This window comes from Xiphophorus couchianus, chromosome 19 (genome assembly GCF_001444195.1).
Source record: "Xiphophorus couchianus chromosome 19, X_couchianus-1.0, whole genome shotgun sequence".
NCBI lineage: Eukaryota > Metazoa > Chordata > Actinopteri > Cyprinodontiformes > Poeciliidae > Xiphophorus > Xiphophorus couchianus.
Window position 1 is genome coordinate 22,586,257 of NC_040246.1, and position 16,667 is coordinate 22,602,923.

A 16,667-nucleotide genomic window follows, 5' to 3' on the forward strand; every position below is an offset into this window, starting at 1 on the left:
GGATTTTCTACCCACTGAGTGAAAAACAAACATGTTTTAACCAAAATCTCATCAGACACGGAGCAAAGCTTGTAAAAAGTAAAAACAAACAAAAAACTGGCACCTGTTGGATTTTTCACCTTTTTGTTACATTTCACTGTAGAGAACCAGATCCAATCTGTCCCCAGAGCAAATATCAGTTTTTCTCTTCACCAGTTTGGCCTTTGTGGAAGAAGGAAAACATACTGTGAAATATTAAAAAATAATAAAAATAAAAGCTGGTCAAAGATGAGAACCCTTTGGTCCCAACCTCTGGTTCCAGAAGTAAGAGTAAGATTCCTCATCCCAGTTTAGTTGCTTTACTCTCCTTGCAGAGGGAGAAATCACACATCAGAGTTTATGTAAAATGTTTAACTTTACAAGTGGAGGGAGAAACCATACATCTGAATGTATCTCAATACTATTTTTTTCTTCAGAGGTAGAAATCACACAATGCAAAACACAAAAATGTATGGAAAGTCCAAAATGTTCTCATTTATTAGTAGGAATGACGACGCATATATATATATATATATATATATATATATATATATATATATACTGGCACAAACCATTGTCTTTTTCGGATTGGTTTATGATCTAGTAACAAATAAACAAAACAAAGCAGGTGTGAACAAATGTAAACCACAACTTAATGAAACCAGGTTTTTAAGATACTGATCTATTATTATACCCAACTTTATATTCGTCTCTCACAGTTTGTGACAAAATATGAATTGTTAGAGGCAGTGAACCTCGTTTTCATCGAGTAATTATGTCACTGCTTCCCTTCACCAGGCAGACGAGGAAAGACTTCATCACGTCCAAATACATCGAGAAGCGTTTTGCCAGGAAGAAGGGCGCCGACGCGGCGGCTCGGCTGCACACGTTGTGCGAGGCGGTGAAGGCGCGGGACATCTTCTCCCTCATCCAGGTTTACGCCGAGGGGCTGGACCTCATGGAGCCGATTCCGCTCGCCAACGGACATGTAACAGAACCAAGCTTTTCAGCTTTTCCTCCGCTTGTCCTCCATATTTCTAAAATGGCGGTTTCTCTTCAGGAACAGGGAGAGACGGCTCTTCATTTGGCCGTCAGGCTGGTAGACAGAACGTCTCTTCACATCGTCGACTTTCTCACTCAGAACAGGTAAACGGAGCGAAGACGACTCAGGAAAACAGAGAATAAAACGCTACGGCTCGTTAAAGCTGCAGGACGTAACTTTTATAAAAAATGTTTTTTTATATATTTGACAGTTTGTGAGGCAGCTAATCTGTGAAACGATCGATCTCCTTCTCCTCCCCGAGCTGCTATCACCGTCTGACAAAATGCACCAAAAACAACCAATCAGAATCAGGAGGCGGGACTTGGCGCTGTCAGTCATTCTCACGTATTCGCTGCTAAATGTGCTAATGGTGGAGAAACGACTTGTTGTTGCACAAAAACCGTTTATCCAGCGCCATCGGTGGCTACGCTAACAAGCTTTAGAATTCTTGACAGGCTTTGCTAGCTGCAGATTGTGATTGACAGCGCTAAGACCCGCCTCCTGTCTCTGATTGGTTGTTTCTAGTTAGCACTGAGAGAAGGCAGAGGAGAGAAATATTTTTACAGATGATCTGTCTCAGTTTAGTTTACTTCAGACACACAAACTTCTCCAGTTTATGGGTCTAAAGTATGGGAGTCCAGCGTGTGATTCAGGGATCATTTGCAGCCTTGGAAATGATTTTGATTGGACACCCCTTTAAAATTTTGCTAACAAAATGGAAAACAACTGATAGCCCTGCACATTTTCACTGTTTTTAAAATAAGGCTACAGTCCAAAGTCTTTTTTATGTTTTAGATGTGTAAGTATTTATAGATTTCATAAAAAGTTTTGTTTATTGAGCAGGTAAAACAAAATAGAAAAATCACATTAAACTCATGTTTTCATTTTAAATTCAATGAATTTTGTGGCCCAATAGTGTCAATTTGCCAGATTTGGCCCAAAAATGTTGCGACTCCACTGTTTTCATGCAACAAAAATGTCTTTTTGTAGGTTCTTACATCATGCAGAGCGTAAAGTGTTTGTTTTTTTCCTATTTAGTTTGAATCTGGACAAGCAGACGGCCAAAGGCAGCACAGCGCTGCACTATTGCTGCCTAACCGACAACAGCGAATGTCTGAAGCTGCTGCTGAGAGGAAAAGCCTCCATAGATATTGGTAAGTTCAGCAATATGTTGAATTTATTTAGAAAAAGTCATTTCCTCATAACCAGGTTCCCACACAGAGAACAAACCATTCTGGCCTTTTCTCTCACAACACTCATGTTTGTGCTCTGAAATCAACAAAACAGCCAGATAACAGATTCAGAGAAGCTGCTCGGTGTGGGAAACGGCTTAATTACACAGGAGAGAAAATGGGCAGCATGTTTTTCCTCGTCTGCAGCGGGAATTAGAGAGCAATAACACGCTACTCCTGTTTTTATTTCCACTTTAAGCGAACGAAGCCGGCGAGACGCCGCTGGATATCGCCCGGAGGCTCAAACATGCTCAGTGTGAGGAGCAGGTGAGTTTTAAAACCTGCCAGAGTCTCCATCGTGCCTCAGACCTGCAGGAGCTGCCAGTAAGCCATGTGTGTGTTTACAGCTCAACCAAGCTCTGGCAGGAAAATTCAACGCTCACGTCCACGTTGAGTACGAGTGGCGCCTGAAGCACGAGGACCTGGATGAGAGCGATGAGGATCTGGATGAGAAGGTGAGAAAAACGGTGCGTTCCCTCATCCTGTCCACACCTGTTCACACTTAGCCACGCCCCCAGTAATTTGGCTCCACCCACTGATGACATTTTTTAACATTTGTATGGGGAAACCATTACAATCTAATCCTACAATTAAGATTTTTTTAAGTTCTAAAATTTTGAGATTTTGTGTAAATGAGTTTCCTGCTGGAACATCTGAGAATAAATTGCTGGTGTCTCAATAATCCTTCCTTTGAACGTCTTCCAGCCGAGCCCCCATCGGAGAGACGACCGTCCCGTCAGCTGTTACGCCCCCAGCAGTAACGCCCACCTGCAGTCCAGTCTGGGGCCCGCCGGACGGGACGGAGCGGGCCTCAGCAAGGACAAGCACCGCCTCTTTATGCCCAGCCTGGTGAACAACGAGACTTACGGAACCATCCTGAACACCGGCTCCTCTCAGTCGGCCTCCCCCTCTGCTCCGCCCCTGCCCCCAAGGAACCTGGGTGAGACCTTGTGTTGACAGAAACACAGGACCGGGACGGGCCAGAAATATCTAGATGTAATTTGTGAGAATAAATGTAATCAGATAAAGTCCAGATAAGCATGAAGTTCCTCCATTCCCACATCTTTCAGCCCAGTTCTCCTCTGTGGGGGGAATCAGTCAGTCCGCCACCTCCAGCACCTGGAAACCCGGTTCTATAGACCTGGTCGGCCGGCAGCGGTCGTCCTCAGACCCTCCCAACATGCACCCTCCTGTTCCCCCAATGAGGCTCACTTCTACTGGAGGTATGAACCCGAGAGATGAGACCAAATTATCATTATTTATTGTCCAATTTGGAAAAGTCAATTTGTAACACAACAGACTCAACTCACCTCCAACAGTCCACACAATACAAAAACATTACAAGGCAACAAACATCATTTAAAAGAAATTAGATCACATGTACTTGTCCTGTTGTTTTACAGACTATTTTTACCAAACAAAATATGTAGAATCCTTGTCTGTGATACGTTCAAGCCAGGCAATGGCAGATGGTGTTGGCTAATGAACTACTTGCATTTAGAAAATGCTAGTAGTACTTTGGCTAAACTTAGCTAGAAGATCATGTTTGCTTTCGATAGATGATGTGATCATGGGAGCATATTAGCTAATGTCAGCATTTTGTTAATAGCATATTAGCCTGTTAGCCAACATACTATAAAAAGCTATATAATAGATGTTGCATACAAGTGGAAACATGCTAATGTTAGCATTTTCAAAATAAGATATTTGTTTGTTTCAGTTTCTTTATTATCAGTAATGATTTTATGTAAAATCCCTCATTGCACCATCATCTCCTGCAGTATCTAAGCTTCCTCATGAAGTACAGTCTCATCTTTCCCTTTACTGCTGCATTTCAGTCAGACATTCACTGGTTTCCATTGTCTTAAACAAGAGTCCATTGTTGAGAGGTTTATTATTCTAAACTCTTGTTCTGATGTGTGTTGCAGGTCTGGGTCCCGCCCCCGTAGCCAAGATGGAAGCCATGAACATCCAGTCCAAGTCGGGTCAGGGTCTGCTGGGGACCCGGTCAGTACCACCCAAATCTCCTGCTGGGTAAGAACAAAAAAACGGTGGAGTCATGTAAACATCACGGCTCTAACATTAATGTAGTAAATGTGCAGCAGTGCTGCTGGAATCTTCGATGGTTAGCTGAATATTTATTTTACTTTCAGCAACAATAAAAGCTTCAGCCGAGGTTTCCTGAATCAAAGTGAATCTGTAGAACGAGCAGGTGAGTAAATAAACAGGAAGGCATCCAGATAGCAGAATGTAGCATGTCATACTGTCCATCTGCTGACGTTTTTTCCACCTTCCCTTTGAAAGTATGGAAAGTTTTGCTGTTTGTGTGATGTAGTTTCCTGTTTCCTGTTCCAGCTAAGGAAGTGCCAGGATGCCCCCAGAACTCGGTGCCTCCGGCCCACGTATCAAGGAAAGCAAATCCAGTAAGTCTTTCATTTGTCTTCATATTCATCCAGGTTGTATTTTGGTTAATTATTTGTTTTGTTCCACAGCGTGATTATATTTTCATTTCTTTTTTTAATTTGTGTTTTGTAATCTCTCTCCTTGTTGTTCCAGAGTTTATATTGACTTCCTGCCCAGTAAATCTGCTTCCTGTGGTCCACATGTGGCTTTTGACTAAGACTCTCCTCTCTCACTTTGAATAAAGAAGCTGTTTAAGCTTGTAGAACATGCAAACATGGAATATCTGTTTGTTCCTCTTATTTTTAGACATAACAACCAAACTGATAAAATGTCCTTAAATATCCCATCAGCAACAATTAGCATGGATAATTAACACATTTACAGAGTTTGTTGTTCTAGGATTTGCAGCTGTTATTGTGCAGGTTGAACAAAGTCAAAGATTATCTTAAACTGTAAAAACAAATATTAAGAAATGTTTTTTTCTTAGCTGCAAATATAGGAAAGATAATAAGTAAAGATTTTTCTACTGATTACTTAGGAAGGTAGGCAGTTTTTAAAATAGTTTTACAGACTCACCATCTTCATTTCCTTTTTTAAACAAATAAGTCAAATGCTTCTTTTACTATTCATAAAATGAGGTGAATTATTTATTTGCATCTTTTAATGTATTTCTAATATTGTATAAAAAGCCATAAATCATTAAATTAACAGTCTACAGAATGTGACAATATTTTTCTCCAATTGTCAGCAATTGATTACTAAAGTAATTGTTAGTTGCATCCCTAGTTTGAAGGTTTTCCTCTTTTATTTTAATCGGTAACACGTACACCTTTTGATGTATTGCACATGAATAATACGCTGCAGGATTAGTAACCGTTTACCTGATGATGGTTCAATATTTTAACCCCTACCTGAATTAAATCGCCGAGAGAAAAGTCTGGGTAACCCTAGGAAATGGGCCTGAGACTCAAATCAAACCTTTGTCTGTTTTTGTTCTTGTCTCAGAAGCAGAGACCAAAGCGGGTGAAGGCCATCTACAACTGCATAGCTGACAACCCAGACGAGCTGACGTTTTCCGAGGGCGAGGTGATCGTGGTGGATGGAGAGGAGGACCAGGAGTGGTGGGTTAGTATCGTTCGAAACTGTTCCCATGGAATCACAAAGCGTGGCCAGTCCGTGTGACTCTCTCTTTAGAGCCATATTGGCTGAAATCAGAAAGCTGACCTCATCCTAGCCAACACCACCCACACACTTTCCCAACCTTGTCCTCCTCTTTTTCCGCCCTCTGATGCTGATTCCTCTGTTAGTCGGGTCCAGCTGCAGCCTGTTTTCATCTGAGCCATGTATGGAGATGTTATTGTATTTAATCAATCTCCCTTTCTGTAAAACTAACAAACTTTGTGTCAAATGTTTGTGCTGATATTTCAAAGATATTAATAAATGTTTCCAGAGGTCATCATCAATATCTTCGAAGCAAAAGCAGCACAAATGTTTGCTGTATAAACCAGCACAAAAACAGCTGAGTTGATTGACAACAAATTTGTTTGATTTTGTAGATTTGAGTGCTTGACCTCTGGTGACCTTTGGAAACTTTTTTTTGTTAATATCTTTAAATGATACCAGCACAAACAAAACATTTTTGCTGCACTAATGGAGTTGAGTTGATCAACGCTAAGGTTGCCTGAGTGAAGTTTCCTTCACTCACCTTCTTCAAATCTAACAACATTGGTGTCAAACGTTTGTGCAGCTGTTATTTTAATGATATTAATGTTTCCAGAGGCAATGAGAACCAGCTCTTAACCTTCAAATCTAACAACATTAGTGTCAGTCAACTCCACTGTGTTTGTGCAGCAATTTTTTGTGCTGCTTTTGCTCTGAAGGTATTGATGGTGATATTGAGGCAGACTTTGCATCGCTCAGTATTCTGATTTGTTTCCTGACTTGTTTCTTTTATTTGTGAACATTACCGGAGCAGAACATGTCCCAGCTTTTTATTTTCAGGTCTAGACAACATTTTAAATGACTTGCTTTCTTCTTTACCACCCCAGGTAATATGAAAGAGGGAATCTGAGTAGTTGGAAGTTTGATGTGATCTAGACTCTGTTTGACCTGTGTGCCGTTTAGATGTTCACTTCGATTCAGTTCTGCTTCAGAAAATCCTGGTTTTAGTTGATTAGGATGTGGTTGATTAAAGGAAATGATCTGCTGTGCCTTACAAAAGTATTCACACTCATGCAACACATTTAGTCTCGTCAGAAATAGTTTTATGTGGCAGTTGGCAATGAAGACGTCTGATCTAAACCATTAATTGTAACTCTGGATACAGTTTTTTGCAGCATTCAACAGGTTTTCTTCCAGGTTTGTTGTGTATTTAGCTCCATCCATCTTCCCTTCCACTCTCACTAATCTGAAGGAAACCATTTCCCTCTCCATGATGCAGCCACCACCATGTACTATCAGGGATGGTGTGTTTTACTGTGTTATTCGACCTGCTGGAGACATGGCCACCAGGAAATTTCTTTTCCCCAAGTAAAAATGTTACCGTCGTATTACTGCCGTTTGTTAATATGCTTTACATGCAGTTCATCAGTCACTGAAAACCATTGATCTGTTCCTTCAACGTCGCTAATTTGTGTTTCTCATGCACATAAAATCTCAATAAAAATGTGGTTGTAATGTAACGTGATGTGAATACGTTTGGAAAGGTTTGAATTTAAAAGCTGCTTTGGTAGTCAGGAAGAAAACTGTAACTTTAGTTGGAAGTAGAAAATGATCTGATTTCCAAAAGGTTTATAGAAGTAAAACAACAAAAACTAAAGCAAACCAATTTTAAAGCAGGTAGCGTTGATGGCTGCTTTTGTTTTCTGTCCAAAAGGCTCACAGAACTGAATTTTAAAAATAAAAAAACCTTTATAAAAATGTAGCAATACATTTGATGCAAAAACGACAAATTACTTTGTTTTTATTATAATACTTTTGGATATCAGCTCGTCTTTTTTCCTTCCAGAATGTTTAGCCATTTATCACAACTTAGTCAGATGATTTGGTTTTAAATGAATTGGTTTTGGATCATCTGAGTGAAAATGGTTATTCATTAGAACCAACCAGTTGTGTCTGTGTGTGTGTTCAGCAGGGATCTAACATCCAGCCACATTTGTTGGCTGGTCTGGGAAAGATCTGTGAAAAGGCTTAAAATGAATGTATCTTTTATTGCAACACCATAACATCACACTGAGAAACATTAGCTGTAATTAAATGAGCCCACTTAGCCCAAGATGTTTATTACTGCTGTTAATAACCTTCTTTTGCCTGCAGGGCAGCATTGAGGCTGCAGAGGATCTGGGGTCTGAAATGGTTGATTTTGTGTTTGAGATATTTATGACTTGGTTTGGCCACATTTTATATCCTAATAATATAATTTGCATACATTTAATAATCAGTTTATTTATATTTAATGACCCAATGATGTCCCAGTTTTAATTTACAGGCCAAGTCCAGGAGATTTTTATTTTAAAATGTCCTGATAATTCCACAGGTTTGTGGCACAGATCCCGCGCCACACTGAACGGTGGGCATGAGGTCATTTTCCTACAGATTTATCCATTCAGCCCGACTTTTTCACTGCCCAATTCCAAACTTTTCACTCTAATGAATCTGATTTGTGCCACTTCCACATGTGGAACTGAATCACATCGCATTCTTTAAAAGCGTCTGCAGTCTGACGGTCATGACGCATTTTATCCGACGCAGTAAATCTGGATGTAAGCAATGGCTGAAAAGATTATAATTATAAAAGACATCTGTGTCAACCAAGAGCATCACATCCAAACAGACTTCTCTCCAGAAGCTGCAGTCAGTGTTGCACCAAAGGCCGTTTTTATCTTTATCAGTTTCCTTCGTCTGGTTCTGATCTGGAAACCGTGAACAACTTTATAACCCGTCCATGGTCAGCAGCGGCCATCTTTACTGCGTAAACTCAGCGCTGCGTAAACTGTTCACACAGACGTCTAATTGCGATTGCATTTAATTAGTAGAAAGAACGACCATGCAGATAAAAAATAGGATATTTTCAACAAGAAATTGTAATTGAGCATCAAGACCTGCTGTGTGAACCCGGACCGTTAAAGTCCCAGTATAGCAAACTCTACTTACTTTTGTGACTGTTTGATGGAAAAACTTTGACCTTTCATGATTCCCAACAAAATGGCTTCCATTAGCGTCTCATGGTTTCTATGGAGACCACAAGATGTCACTTTGCTGCTGTTGATCTTTGGAGATTAGCTTCCTCTACTGGCTAGTGGCACATGGACTGTGTGCTACTAGAAAGTCATGGATTGTTAGGGGACCAATCACTTTATTGGCAATTATTCCTTAAAATTTAGATTTTTCTAAATTTTCTGTGTGAGATAATGGTGCTGCAATAAATAATTGTGTGTTTTTTAGATGGTCTAATTCAGTAAAAGCTGTTTATTTTTCCTCCATTTGATCTTCAGTTCTTTCCTAACCTTCTTTCTGTCTTTCTTCTGCACAGCTGGGCCACATTGAAGGAGATCCAATGAGAAGAGGCGCCTTCCCCGTCACATTTGTCCTCTTCATCGCCGACTGACGGACCGCTCGGGTCCTGCGGAGGCGTCACGAGATGCTGCGTTAGTCGCCAGCCATCCGTCTGAGGACCCATGAGGTTCAGCTCCTCACTCAGAATCTAAAGAAAACGATGTTTTCACTGAACAATCTCTGGCAATACACAAAGTCTTTCTGCCACAAACCAAGTTTTAACAAAATGAAGGTCACATGAAAGTGTTTATTTCATGTCTAGAGCCGCAGTGCGCAGCGAAATCGATTTTAACACCTGTAACTGTGAACTTAGACAGCATGCTTACATTCCATACCTGTTCATGTAGCTGCAGTGTTTGTAGATCTTTAGTGATGCTCCTGTGTGGAGGATTTTCCTAATGGTGCTAAATTAACCTCAGAGTATTCGCCAAGCTGCAGCCAGCAGAGCTCCTCATCCAACATCCCATCGCAGCTGGAAGAAAAACACTTCCTGACTTTTGTGATGAATTTATGCTAATGCATCTCTCACACACGCACACACACACACACATACACACACACACACACACACACACACCTGTTTTAGTACTAGGTGTGAGATTCATAGTCAAACAGAAATGTATCAAAATGGTCAAACAGCTTTTATTTAAACAGAAAATAATTATTACAGTTATAATAATATCTGTTCAATATAAGTGTGAAACAAAACCTTTCAGTTGTCACATGCCAGCAATAGCTGGTGGTATGGGGGGGGCGGGGGGGGCAGGGCTTGTTTTTGCCCTGCTTGTGTAAAAACTAGCAGGTGAAGCAATAGAAAACTCATTCTGGTTTCACTTGACAAACTTTTTGTATGTTTGCTTATGTTACCCACTGGTGGAATGACACCCTGGGAGGAGAGTTGTATTGCCTATATTGCCAACAGCCACTGTTGGGTTATTCTGTTGACAGGCTATGAGCTCAGATAGTAACTGCCCCAAACCAGGTCTGTACCTTTAACCGCCCCAAACCAGGTCTGTACCTTTAACCGCCCCAAACCAGGTCTGTACCTTTAACCGCCCCAAACCAGGTCTGTACCTTTAACCGCCCCAAACCAGGTCTGTACCTTTAACCGCCCCAAACCAGGTCTGTACCTTTAACCGCCCCAAACCAGGTCTGTACCTTTAACCGCCCCAAACCAGGTCTGTACCTTTAACCGCCCCAAACCAGGTCTGTACCTTTAACCGCCCCAAACCAGGTCTGTACCTTTAACCGCCCCATTCCTTTAGATCAGACATCAACTTCTAGTCAAGCTGGTTGTTGCGTTCTTGATAAATGATGAAGGTCTTTGGTTCTCATCTCATATGAAAAGAAGGAGACGTTTGTGTTGGAGGTGATGAGTCGTCTGTGCAGAATGAGCTGCAAGTTACAAGAAGAGATTTAAAACTGTTGCCTTTAGGACACTAACAGGCTGCTTACTTTAGTCTGCATCAAACCTGAGACTCTCGACAACCAGCCAGGGAGGAACTCGCTGTTTGGGCTCATGAGATGTAGATGCTTTTACAAATACAGTGTAATTAACTTCATCGTAGTTGCAGAGCAACTTATTGTTCATATTGTCGATATTTAAGCATTTAACCTGAAATCGGAGCCTTCCATGGATTTGTGAATGACAAGAAGAGAATCTGTCTCTTCGTTCAATGTAAGAACTCACTGGAGACGAGATCTATCACCTATTTATGTCATGTAAATAGATTTGGGTTTTGTTTGAGTATTTAAGAGGTCAGAGCAGTTAATGTCTTCCAGTGAACTGCAGCCACAAGACAAACTGTCTGATCACCACTAACCTGACTCCTAACGTGCAAGCGAATGGGAAAAGTTCAACTGGAAAAATAAATGATGGAATAATGTCATAAAGCTTTGTGTGATTGTTTGGAGTTTTTAATTAACTCATTTACTGTGTAACTGCAACCATTTTTTCCCACCAAACAGGCAAAAAGAGAAACACGTTTTCAAAGCTTTAAAATAATGCGCCGATGGCTCCCTCTACTGGTGAGAATTTAAAAATGCACACATTACCTTCTCCCAAAATATGAACAGACAAATCCAGGCGGAGAGTTGAAACAATATGAAGCCAATCAAAACCCCAATAAATACATCTGGAATGCCTTCTGTATTTTATATTTACAACCCTTTGGCCCATTAAATCACTTTTTATTTGGGTTATACCAACACATAGTGGTGAGTAATTAAGTGAAAGGGAAATATTAAAGTTTTAAATATCTGAAAAATGTTATTCCTTCACTCTGATAACCCTGAATAAAATCTGATGCAACTAATTGCCTTCAAATGTTAATTAGAAAATTAACCTCTGTGTAAATGCAATAAGTCTGTTTTTAGCTTCAGATGGATGCGGCGCTTGTATGGGGAACTTTTTTTTTTTTTTTAGCTTTTTTGCTAACTTTTAGCACAGTTAGCTTCCCATAAATTACTTTTCTGGTTTACAAACTAGTCAACTTACTTGGCTGTTTTGTAAACGTTTAGTTGAATAAAGTCCATCGTCTCTGAAGTTTTAGTTTTTTGCTGTTAATTCTACACTTGGCCAGATGTTTATAGTTACTCTCACATTTTGTAGTGAGTGAAGACTGTTTTCGTAGGTCTGTTTCCTCCTCGTTCTTTTTTTTTTAAGGAAACTGAGCAAGTGACAAATATACAACAAACAAATGAAATGTACAGAAAAACCCATGAACAAACAAACTTTCAGCCATAAAATGTAGCGCATTAGCAGCACTAATGTTGGATTAGCGCTTCAGCATTAGCTTCCGCTACACATCATGTTTGTGTAGCTCTTTAGTGTTAGCCAAACTGTTTGATTAGTGCTTTCAAGTTAGCATAAGTACCATATTGGCATAGCGTGCTAGTGGAACTACTGCTTTAGCATTAGCGTTGTTTGATCAGTGCTTTAAGGTTAACACAGCTAACACACCCACTCCACAGGAAAACATGGTAGTAGCATCATTCTGTGGGGTTGCTTTTGGTTAATTTGTATAGAGAATTTGAGCAGTAAAAATAAAGAAAACCGGTTTTACAATGTGAATAACTAAAGATTGAGGTCGTGGTTCACCTTCCTGCAGTACATTACTGTGTATGGTTGGCCTAGTCAAAGAAAGAACCTAAATCTGACGCTGGATGCTTTCCATCCAATTTGACTGAACTTTAGTTGATTTTAAAAATTAAAAAATCCCACATAAGCACCACATCAAGTCATTTATTTTTTTCTCACATTTTGAACAAAGTGAAACAGAAAACGTATCGTACAACATGAAGTCCAGAACCGTAAACATGCAAATAAAACCATGTCAGAATATCTTCAGACATAATCACTGCAATAAATGAAATAAAAACAAGGATTTGGTACCAAAAGTTTTTACCAATTAAACTAAAAACCTAATAAAAAAGATTTTAAAAAGTGACTGACTGTACCAATACTGTCATGAGTAAAACACACGATCATCGTTTCCTCAGAGAGGAGCAACCTTTGAACTTGTACCCTGTTGTTTTGGTGCCGATTAATGTTTCCCATCTACTGCAGATGGCCTGGAGCTTTTTGTACCATTTAGCATTTCAATTTAATGCACTTTTTAGAAATGCTCTGCTTTTTGGTGTTTAGTTTGAAAATATAAAAGCAAACAGAAACAGTGAGGTGGTAAATAAAACACTCACAGTACGTAAATCCGCCGACCACGGGTTAGTTAAATATTTAAAACACTGAAAGGCGATCAGACGCAGCAGCCTGGATACCTTCTGCTACAAAGCAGGTGCATCCTGGGTAAGCTAATGCTACGCCGGCAGCTGACGGGTGTAAAAGCGGAGCGGCGTCAGGGTTTGTTTGACGACAGGACGCAGTCGAAAGAGGCCGACAGCACCTTGCAGATGTTCTGAGCTTGCTCCTGTTCAGACACAGACGGATCAGGTGACGATGAAAACGAATCCCCAGCAGGTGCGTTAATATTTAAGCCCACTTACCGAGCTGCTGCACTGGTACACCCAGATGCTGCACTGCTGCTGCTTCGTGTCGGCGGTCGTCAGAGCCAGCAGGTTCTTCCCGGCGCCCAGACCGTCGTCGTAGCACAGCATGCGAACGATCAGGTAGAGAGGATGTCGATGCAACACATCCTGCCCAGAGGACACGACAAACACACCGAATACATGAAGGGCTGATTCACTTATTGATTAGTCAACTTAGTTAGATCAACTAATCGTCAGCTAACAATTGATTAGTCATTAATTGGTTAATTGTCAGCTAAATTAGTTATTGATTAGTTGTGATTAATTGTTCAATTAATTGTCAGCTCATTTAATGATCACTTAATCAATTGATTTATCATCAAGTCTTTTAGTATTCGATTAATCATAAAGTGTTTACAGACTGAAAAACATGCCAATTCCTGAAACACTCACAGCAGTAATTAAGTCAAAAATGTATAATATGTACATATATATAATTTTGCATTTGAAAACCTTCTCTGTCTGTAAATTCTACACAAAATTCCTCCAGTGGCATTTTAGCTTCACCTGGTTCAAATTCTCTGAAGAAAATCTCCCATTAAGCATTTTTTATTATCCAATTATTAATTGGTTAATCCAATAATAGTCAAGCAGAACAGACTGGGGGGGTTTAGCTGCAGAAAAGATCAAAAAATCTTTGTAAATATGTTTTACCTTTGCATGTGAGAAAAGCAAACTGTTTTGTTTTTAAAACCAGATGGTTGCTGTGCTACTCACACACTGGTCTACTGACGCCACTTTGACCCCGTGCCTGGACACTCCCAGGACCATCTCCTCATTTCCGGGCACAAACGGCAGCTTTCCATCTTGCTGTGAAAAAATGCAGAATATTTAGTTCTTACACCAAATATAACATGTTTGTTTTGCCCCATGTGGTTTCAACTTAATGATTTTGTCTAGGAGTGCACCGATTTATCAGCCAGCCGATTTATCGGTGCCGATTTCCTTGAGTTTGGGAGATCAGTGATTGACCAATACTTGTGAAGCTGATCTTATCCACAGACCTTATCTACCTCGGCAAAGGTTTAAAAACCAACCACTGTCCTCTTCTGCTCTGCTGTGAGAGGTTTGACTATAAGCTCCGCCCACCAGGTCATGTCTGCATGTTTACAGGTAACGATAATCGCCCCACTGTTGCCAACCCAGCGACTTTCTTGCGACATTTCCGACAAAAAGCTGGTTTTGGCCAAAATTGGAAAGGGCAGGTTAGGCTTTTTAAAGATCGTTAATCGGCCAGAAAATTGCAGTCGGAGCGCCACTAATTTTGGCCTTCATGGTTAAACGTTTGCACACCTCTGTTCTAAGCCATAGTCACTGAATTAAATTAAGTCTTGGTTTTTTACCTGCGCAGCATCGATGTAACTGATGAGGTCCAGAGGCTCCTGGAGGGTTTTGCTCATCTCAAACTGCAGGTTCTCGATGGATCCGACGTATTTCACCCGGAACTCGGCACATGTTTCCGACGTGTTGTTTCCTGCGGGGAATCAGCTTCAGTTAGCAGACAGAGAACGACACCTGTGCCAGGTTTTAGCTCATCTTCACGGCGTCCCCTCTGACCTGAGCTCTTGTTTGAATCGGTGTCGAGGCTGGCGACGGTGCTGGACCTGGACAGTCCTCCCAAACTGGAGTCGACGGACTGTGGAGCGACAAAATGCTGGGTTAAAATGGCGCCGGGAGGTTCTGGTTCTGGCGTAATGGAGCGTGTCGTCTCTTCGTGCCTTGCTCTTGGTGCTGATCTCACTGCTCTGAGAGCTGCTGCTGCTGTGCCGCTTCTTCCCTTTCCGAAACATCCTTCACCATGACGACCGCATCCGAAGCCTCAGGCCCGCTGACCTGCATCGCCACAAAACAAACGGATCAACAGCAGAAATGTTGCGGTGTTCTACACCTTGGCCTTCACCAGGGGGCGCTGTGAAAGGTTGCATTAGATGAGAAGAAAACAAATTCATCATAATAAATGTCACAATAAATCAATTAATCGCATAATAAATTAAAGCTGGATGCTAAAAATCTTCAGTGTGGTGCAACTAGCCTTTTCTTGAAGGATAATTTTGCTTCCATAATTTTATTTGTTGTTTTATTTGTTTTGTTTTGGATCTTTAAAATGTCTTCCAGTTCCAGTGTTAGTTTATTGATCGCTGAGAAAGTGTTCTTCCATTATTATGCCATTAAAAACAACAATATTATCGTTTATCGCAATACGCTCTCGAACAATTTATCGTCCAGCAAAATTTGTGACAGGTCTATTTTCATCCGAATTTTTTTCCTGTTTTTTAATTTAAAAAAAGTTAAGATAATTTATTTAAATGTTATTTCAACTGCCAGTTAAGTTTATCGAGCTGTTTTGCTCTTCAAGCTAGCAAGAAATGAAAATGTTTCTGACAAGAAAAAGAGCAAAGGAACTGTAGAAACCATGAGAAATCTGGGAATGAAATCAAATATTACATATTTTCTACAATCAAAAGAGAGGATTGTTGAACATGTATATTATGTGGTAATAAAGTTATAACATGTTATCTGGTAATAAAATTTTCTGCCACAGAACTCAAGGCTTTTAAATAAATTGATGTAGAAAGTAGTGCAAAATTAAAAATTATATAGGTTTAAAAGACAAAGAAATGAGAAACCTCAAACACCAAACTCTACTTTCTAAATACAAATGATTATTTGTGTAGGAAAACATCTGAATCTGCTGTGTAACACGGTGGAGGAAGAGTCATGATACGGGAATGTTTTTCCTTAAGACATGAAAACTGATTTCCACAAACATTTTCTGTTTAAGTTATTTTACTCTGAAGAACAGGTAGAGCTTTCAGTTTCTAGTTGTGCATCTTATTTAGAGGTTAAGTACAAAAGCACGCCACACTTTTTAGATTTTTCGGGGGTAAAATATATGAAAACTATGTATTACTTCATTCTTCCAAACTCTGCACTACTTACTACACTGATGTCTGGCTGGATCAAACTACACGTCTGTATCATCTGGTTTAGCGTCTGGAACCAGACAGAACGGACCGGTGGTGGATCAGAACCAGAACCAGGGCAGGTTTAAAACCAGCTCTAGGCTGCAGCTTCCTGCTGAAGCCCGTTAAATTTCAGCAACATGTTTCTAAATGAAACTCCTCCCGGAGCAACACGTTTATTTACAGCTGGAGTTTTAACAGAACCGCAGAACCGAACCGGACCCTCTGCTCGGAACCGGCACAGTCACGGCTTACCTGTCCGAACCGCCAAACTTCAGATGTTTGTTTTGGATATTTTTCTTCTTTCAACTAGTTTCCAGTTTTGACTCTTCGGTTTCTCTTTGAGCCGACACCCAAGCCGCCTTAAAGGGGACGCAACCAAACTAAAAATAATAATAATAAAAACATTTA

General features: G+C 40.4%; 2 protein-coding genes across 7 annotated transcripts in view; one reads left to right on the plus strand and one right to left on the minus strand.

The window, feature by feature from the left end:
* The window catches only part of asap2a (ArfGAP with SH3 domain, ankyrin repeat and PH domain 2a), a 42,375-nt gene extending 31,233 nt beyond the window's left edge, over positions 1-11,142 (plus strand). For 4 of the 6 annotated variants that reach the window (XM_027999903.1, XM_027999905.1, XM_027999906.1 and 1 more), the window contains 12 exons: positions 817-1,006; positions 1,079-1,164; positions 2,099-2,214; positions 2,492-2,559; positions 2,640-2,747; positions 2,998-3,232; positions 3,363-3,515; positions 4,221-4,326; positions 4,446-4,504; positions 4,648-4,715; positions 5,695-5,820; positions 9,227-11,142. In XM_027999903.1, coding sequence (XP_027855704.1) covers positions 817-1,006; positions 1,079-1,164; positions 2,099-2,214; positions 2,492-2,559; positions 2,640-2,747; positions 2,998-3,232; positions 3,363-3,515; positions 4,221-4,326; positions 4,446-4,504; positions 4,648-4,715; positions 5,695-5,820; positions 9,227-9,301 — 1,390 coding nt within the window. In that variant the 3' untranslated portion in view covers positions 9,302-11,142. Of the gene's footprint in view, positions 1-816; positions 1,007-1,078; positions 1,165-2,098; positions 2,215-2,491; positions 2,560-2,639; positions 2,748-2,997; positions 3,233-3,362; positions 3,516-4,220; positions 4,327-4,445; positions 4,505-4,647; positions 4,716-4,848; positions 5,075-5,694; positions 5,821-9,226 lie in introns of those variants that run through there. The other 2 variants (XM_027999904.1, XM_027999909.1) reach the window with 2 other exon arrangements.
* Positions 11,143-12,714: 1,572 nt separating this feature from the next.
* itgb1bp1 (integrin beta 1 binding protein 1) lies at positions 12,715-16,631 on the minus strand. The gene is made up of 7 exons (XM_027999913.1): positions 16,512-16,631; positions 15,012-15,126; positions 14,851-14,929; positions 14,637-14,767; positions 14,011-14,103; positions 13,252-13,401; positions 12,715-13,175 (listed from the first exon to the last, which is right to left on the minus strand). The coding sequence occupies exons 2-7, from the start codon at positions 15,081-15,083 to the stop codon at positions 13,104-13,106; spliced, it is 597 nt and encodes a 198-aa protein (XP_027855714.1). The 5' UTR covers positions 15,084-15,126; positions 16,512-16,631; the 3' UTR covers positions 12,715-13,103.
* Between the last annotated feature and the right edge of the window lie 36 nt (positions 16,632-16,667).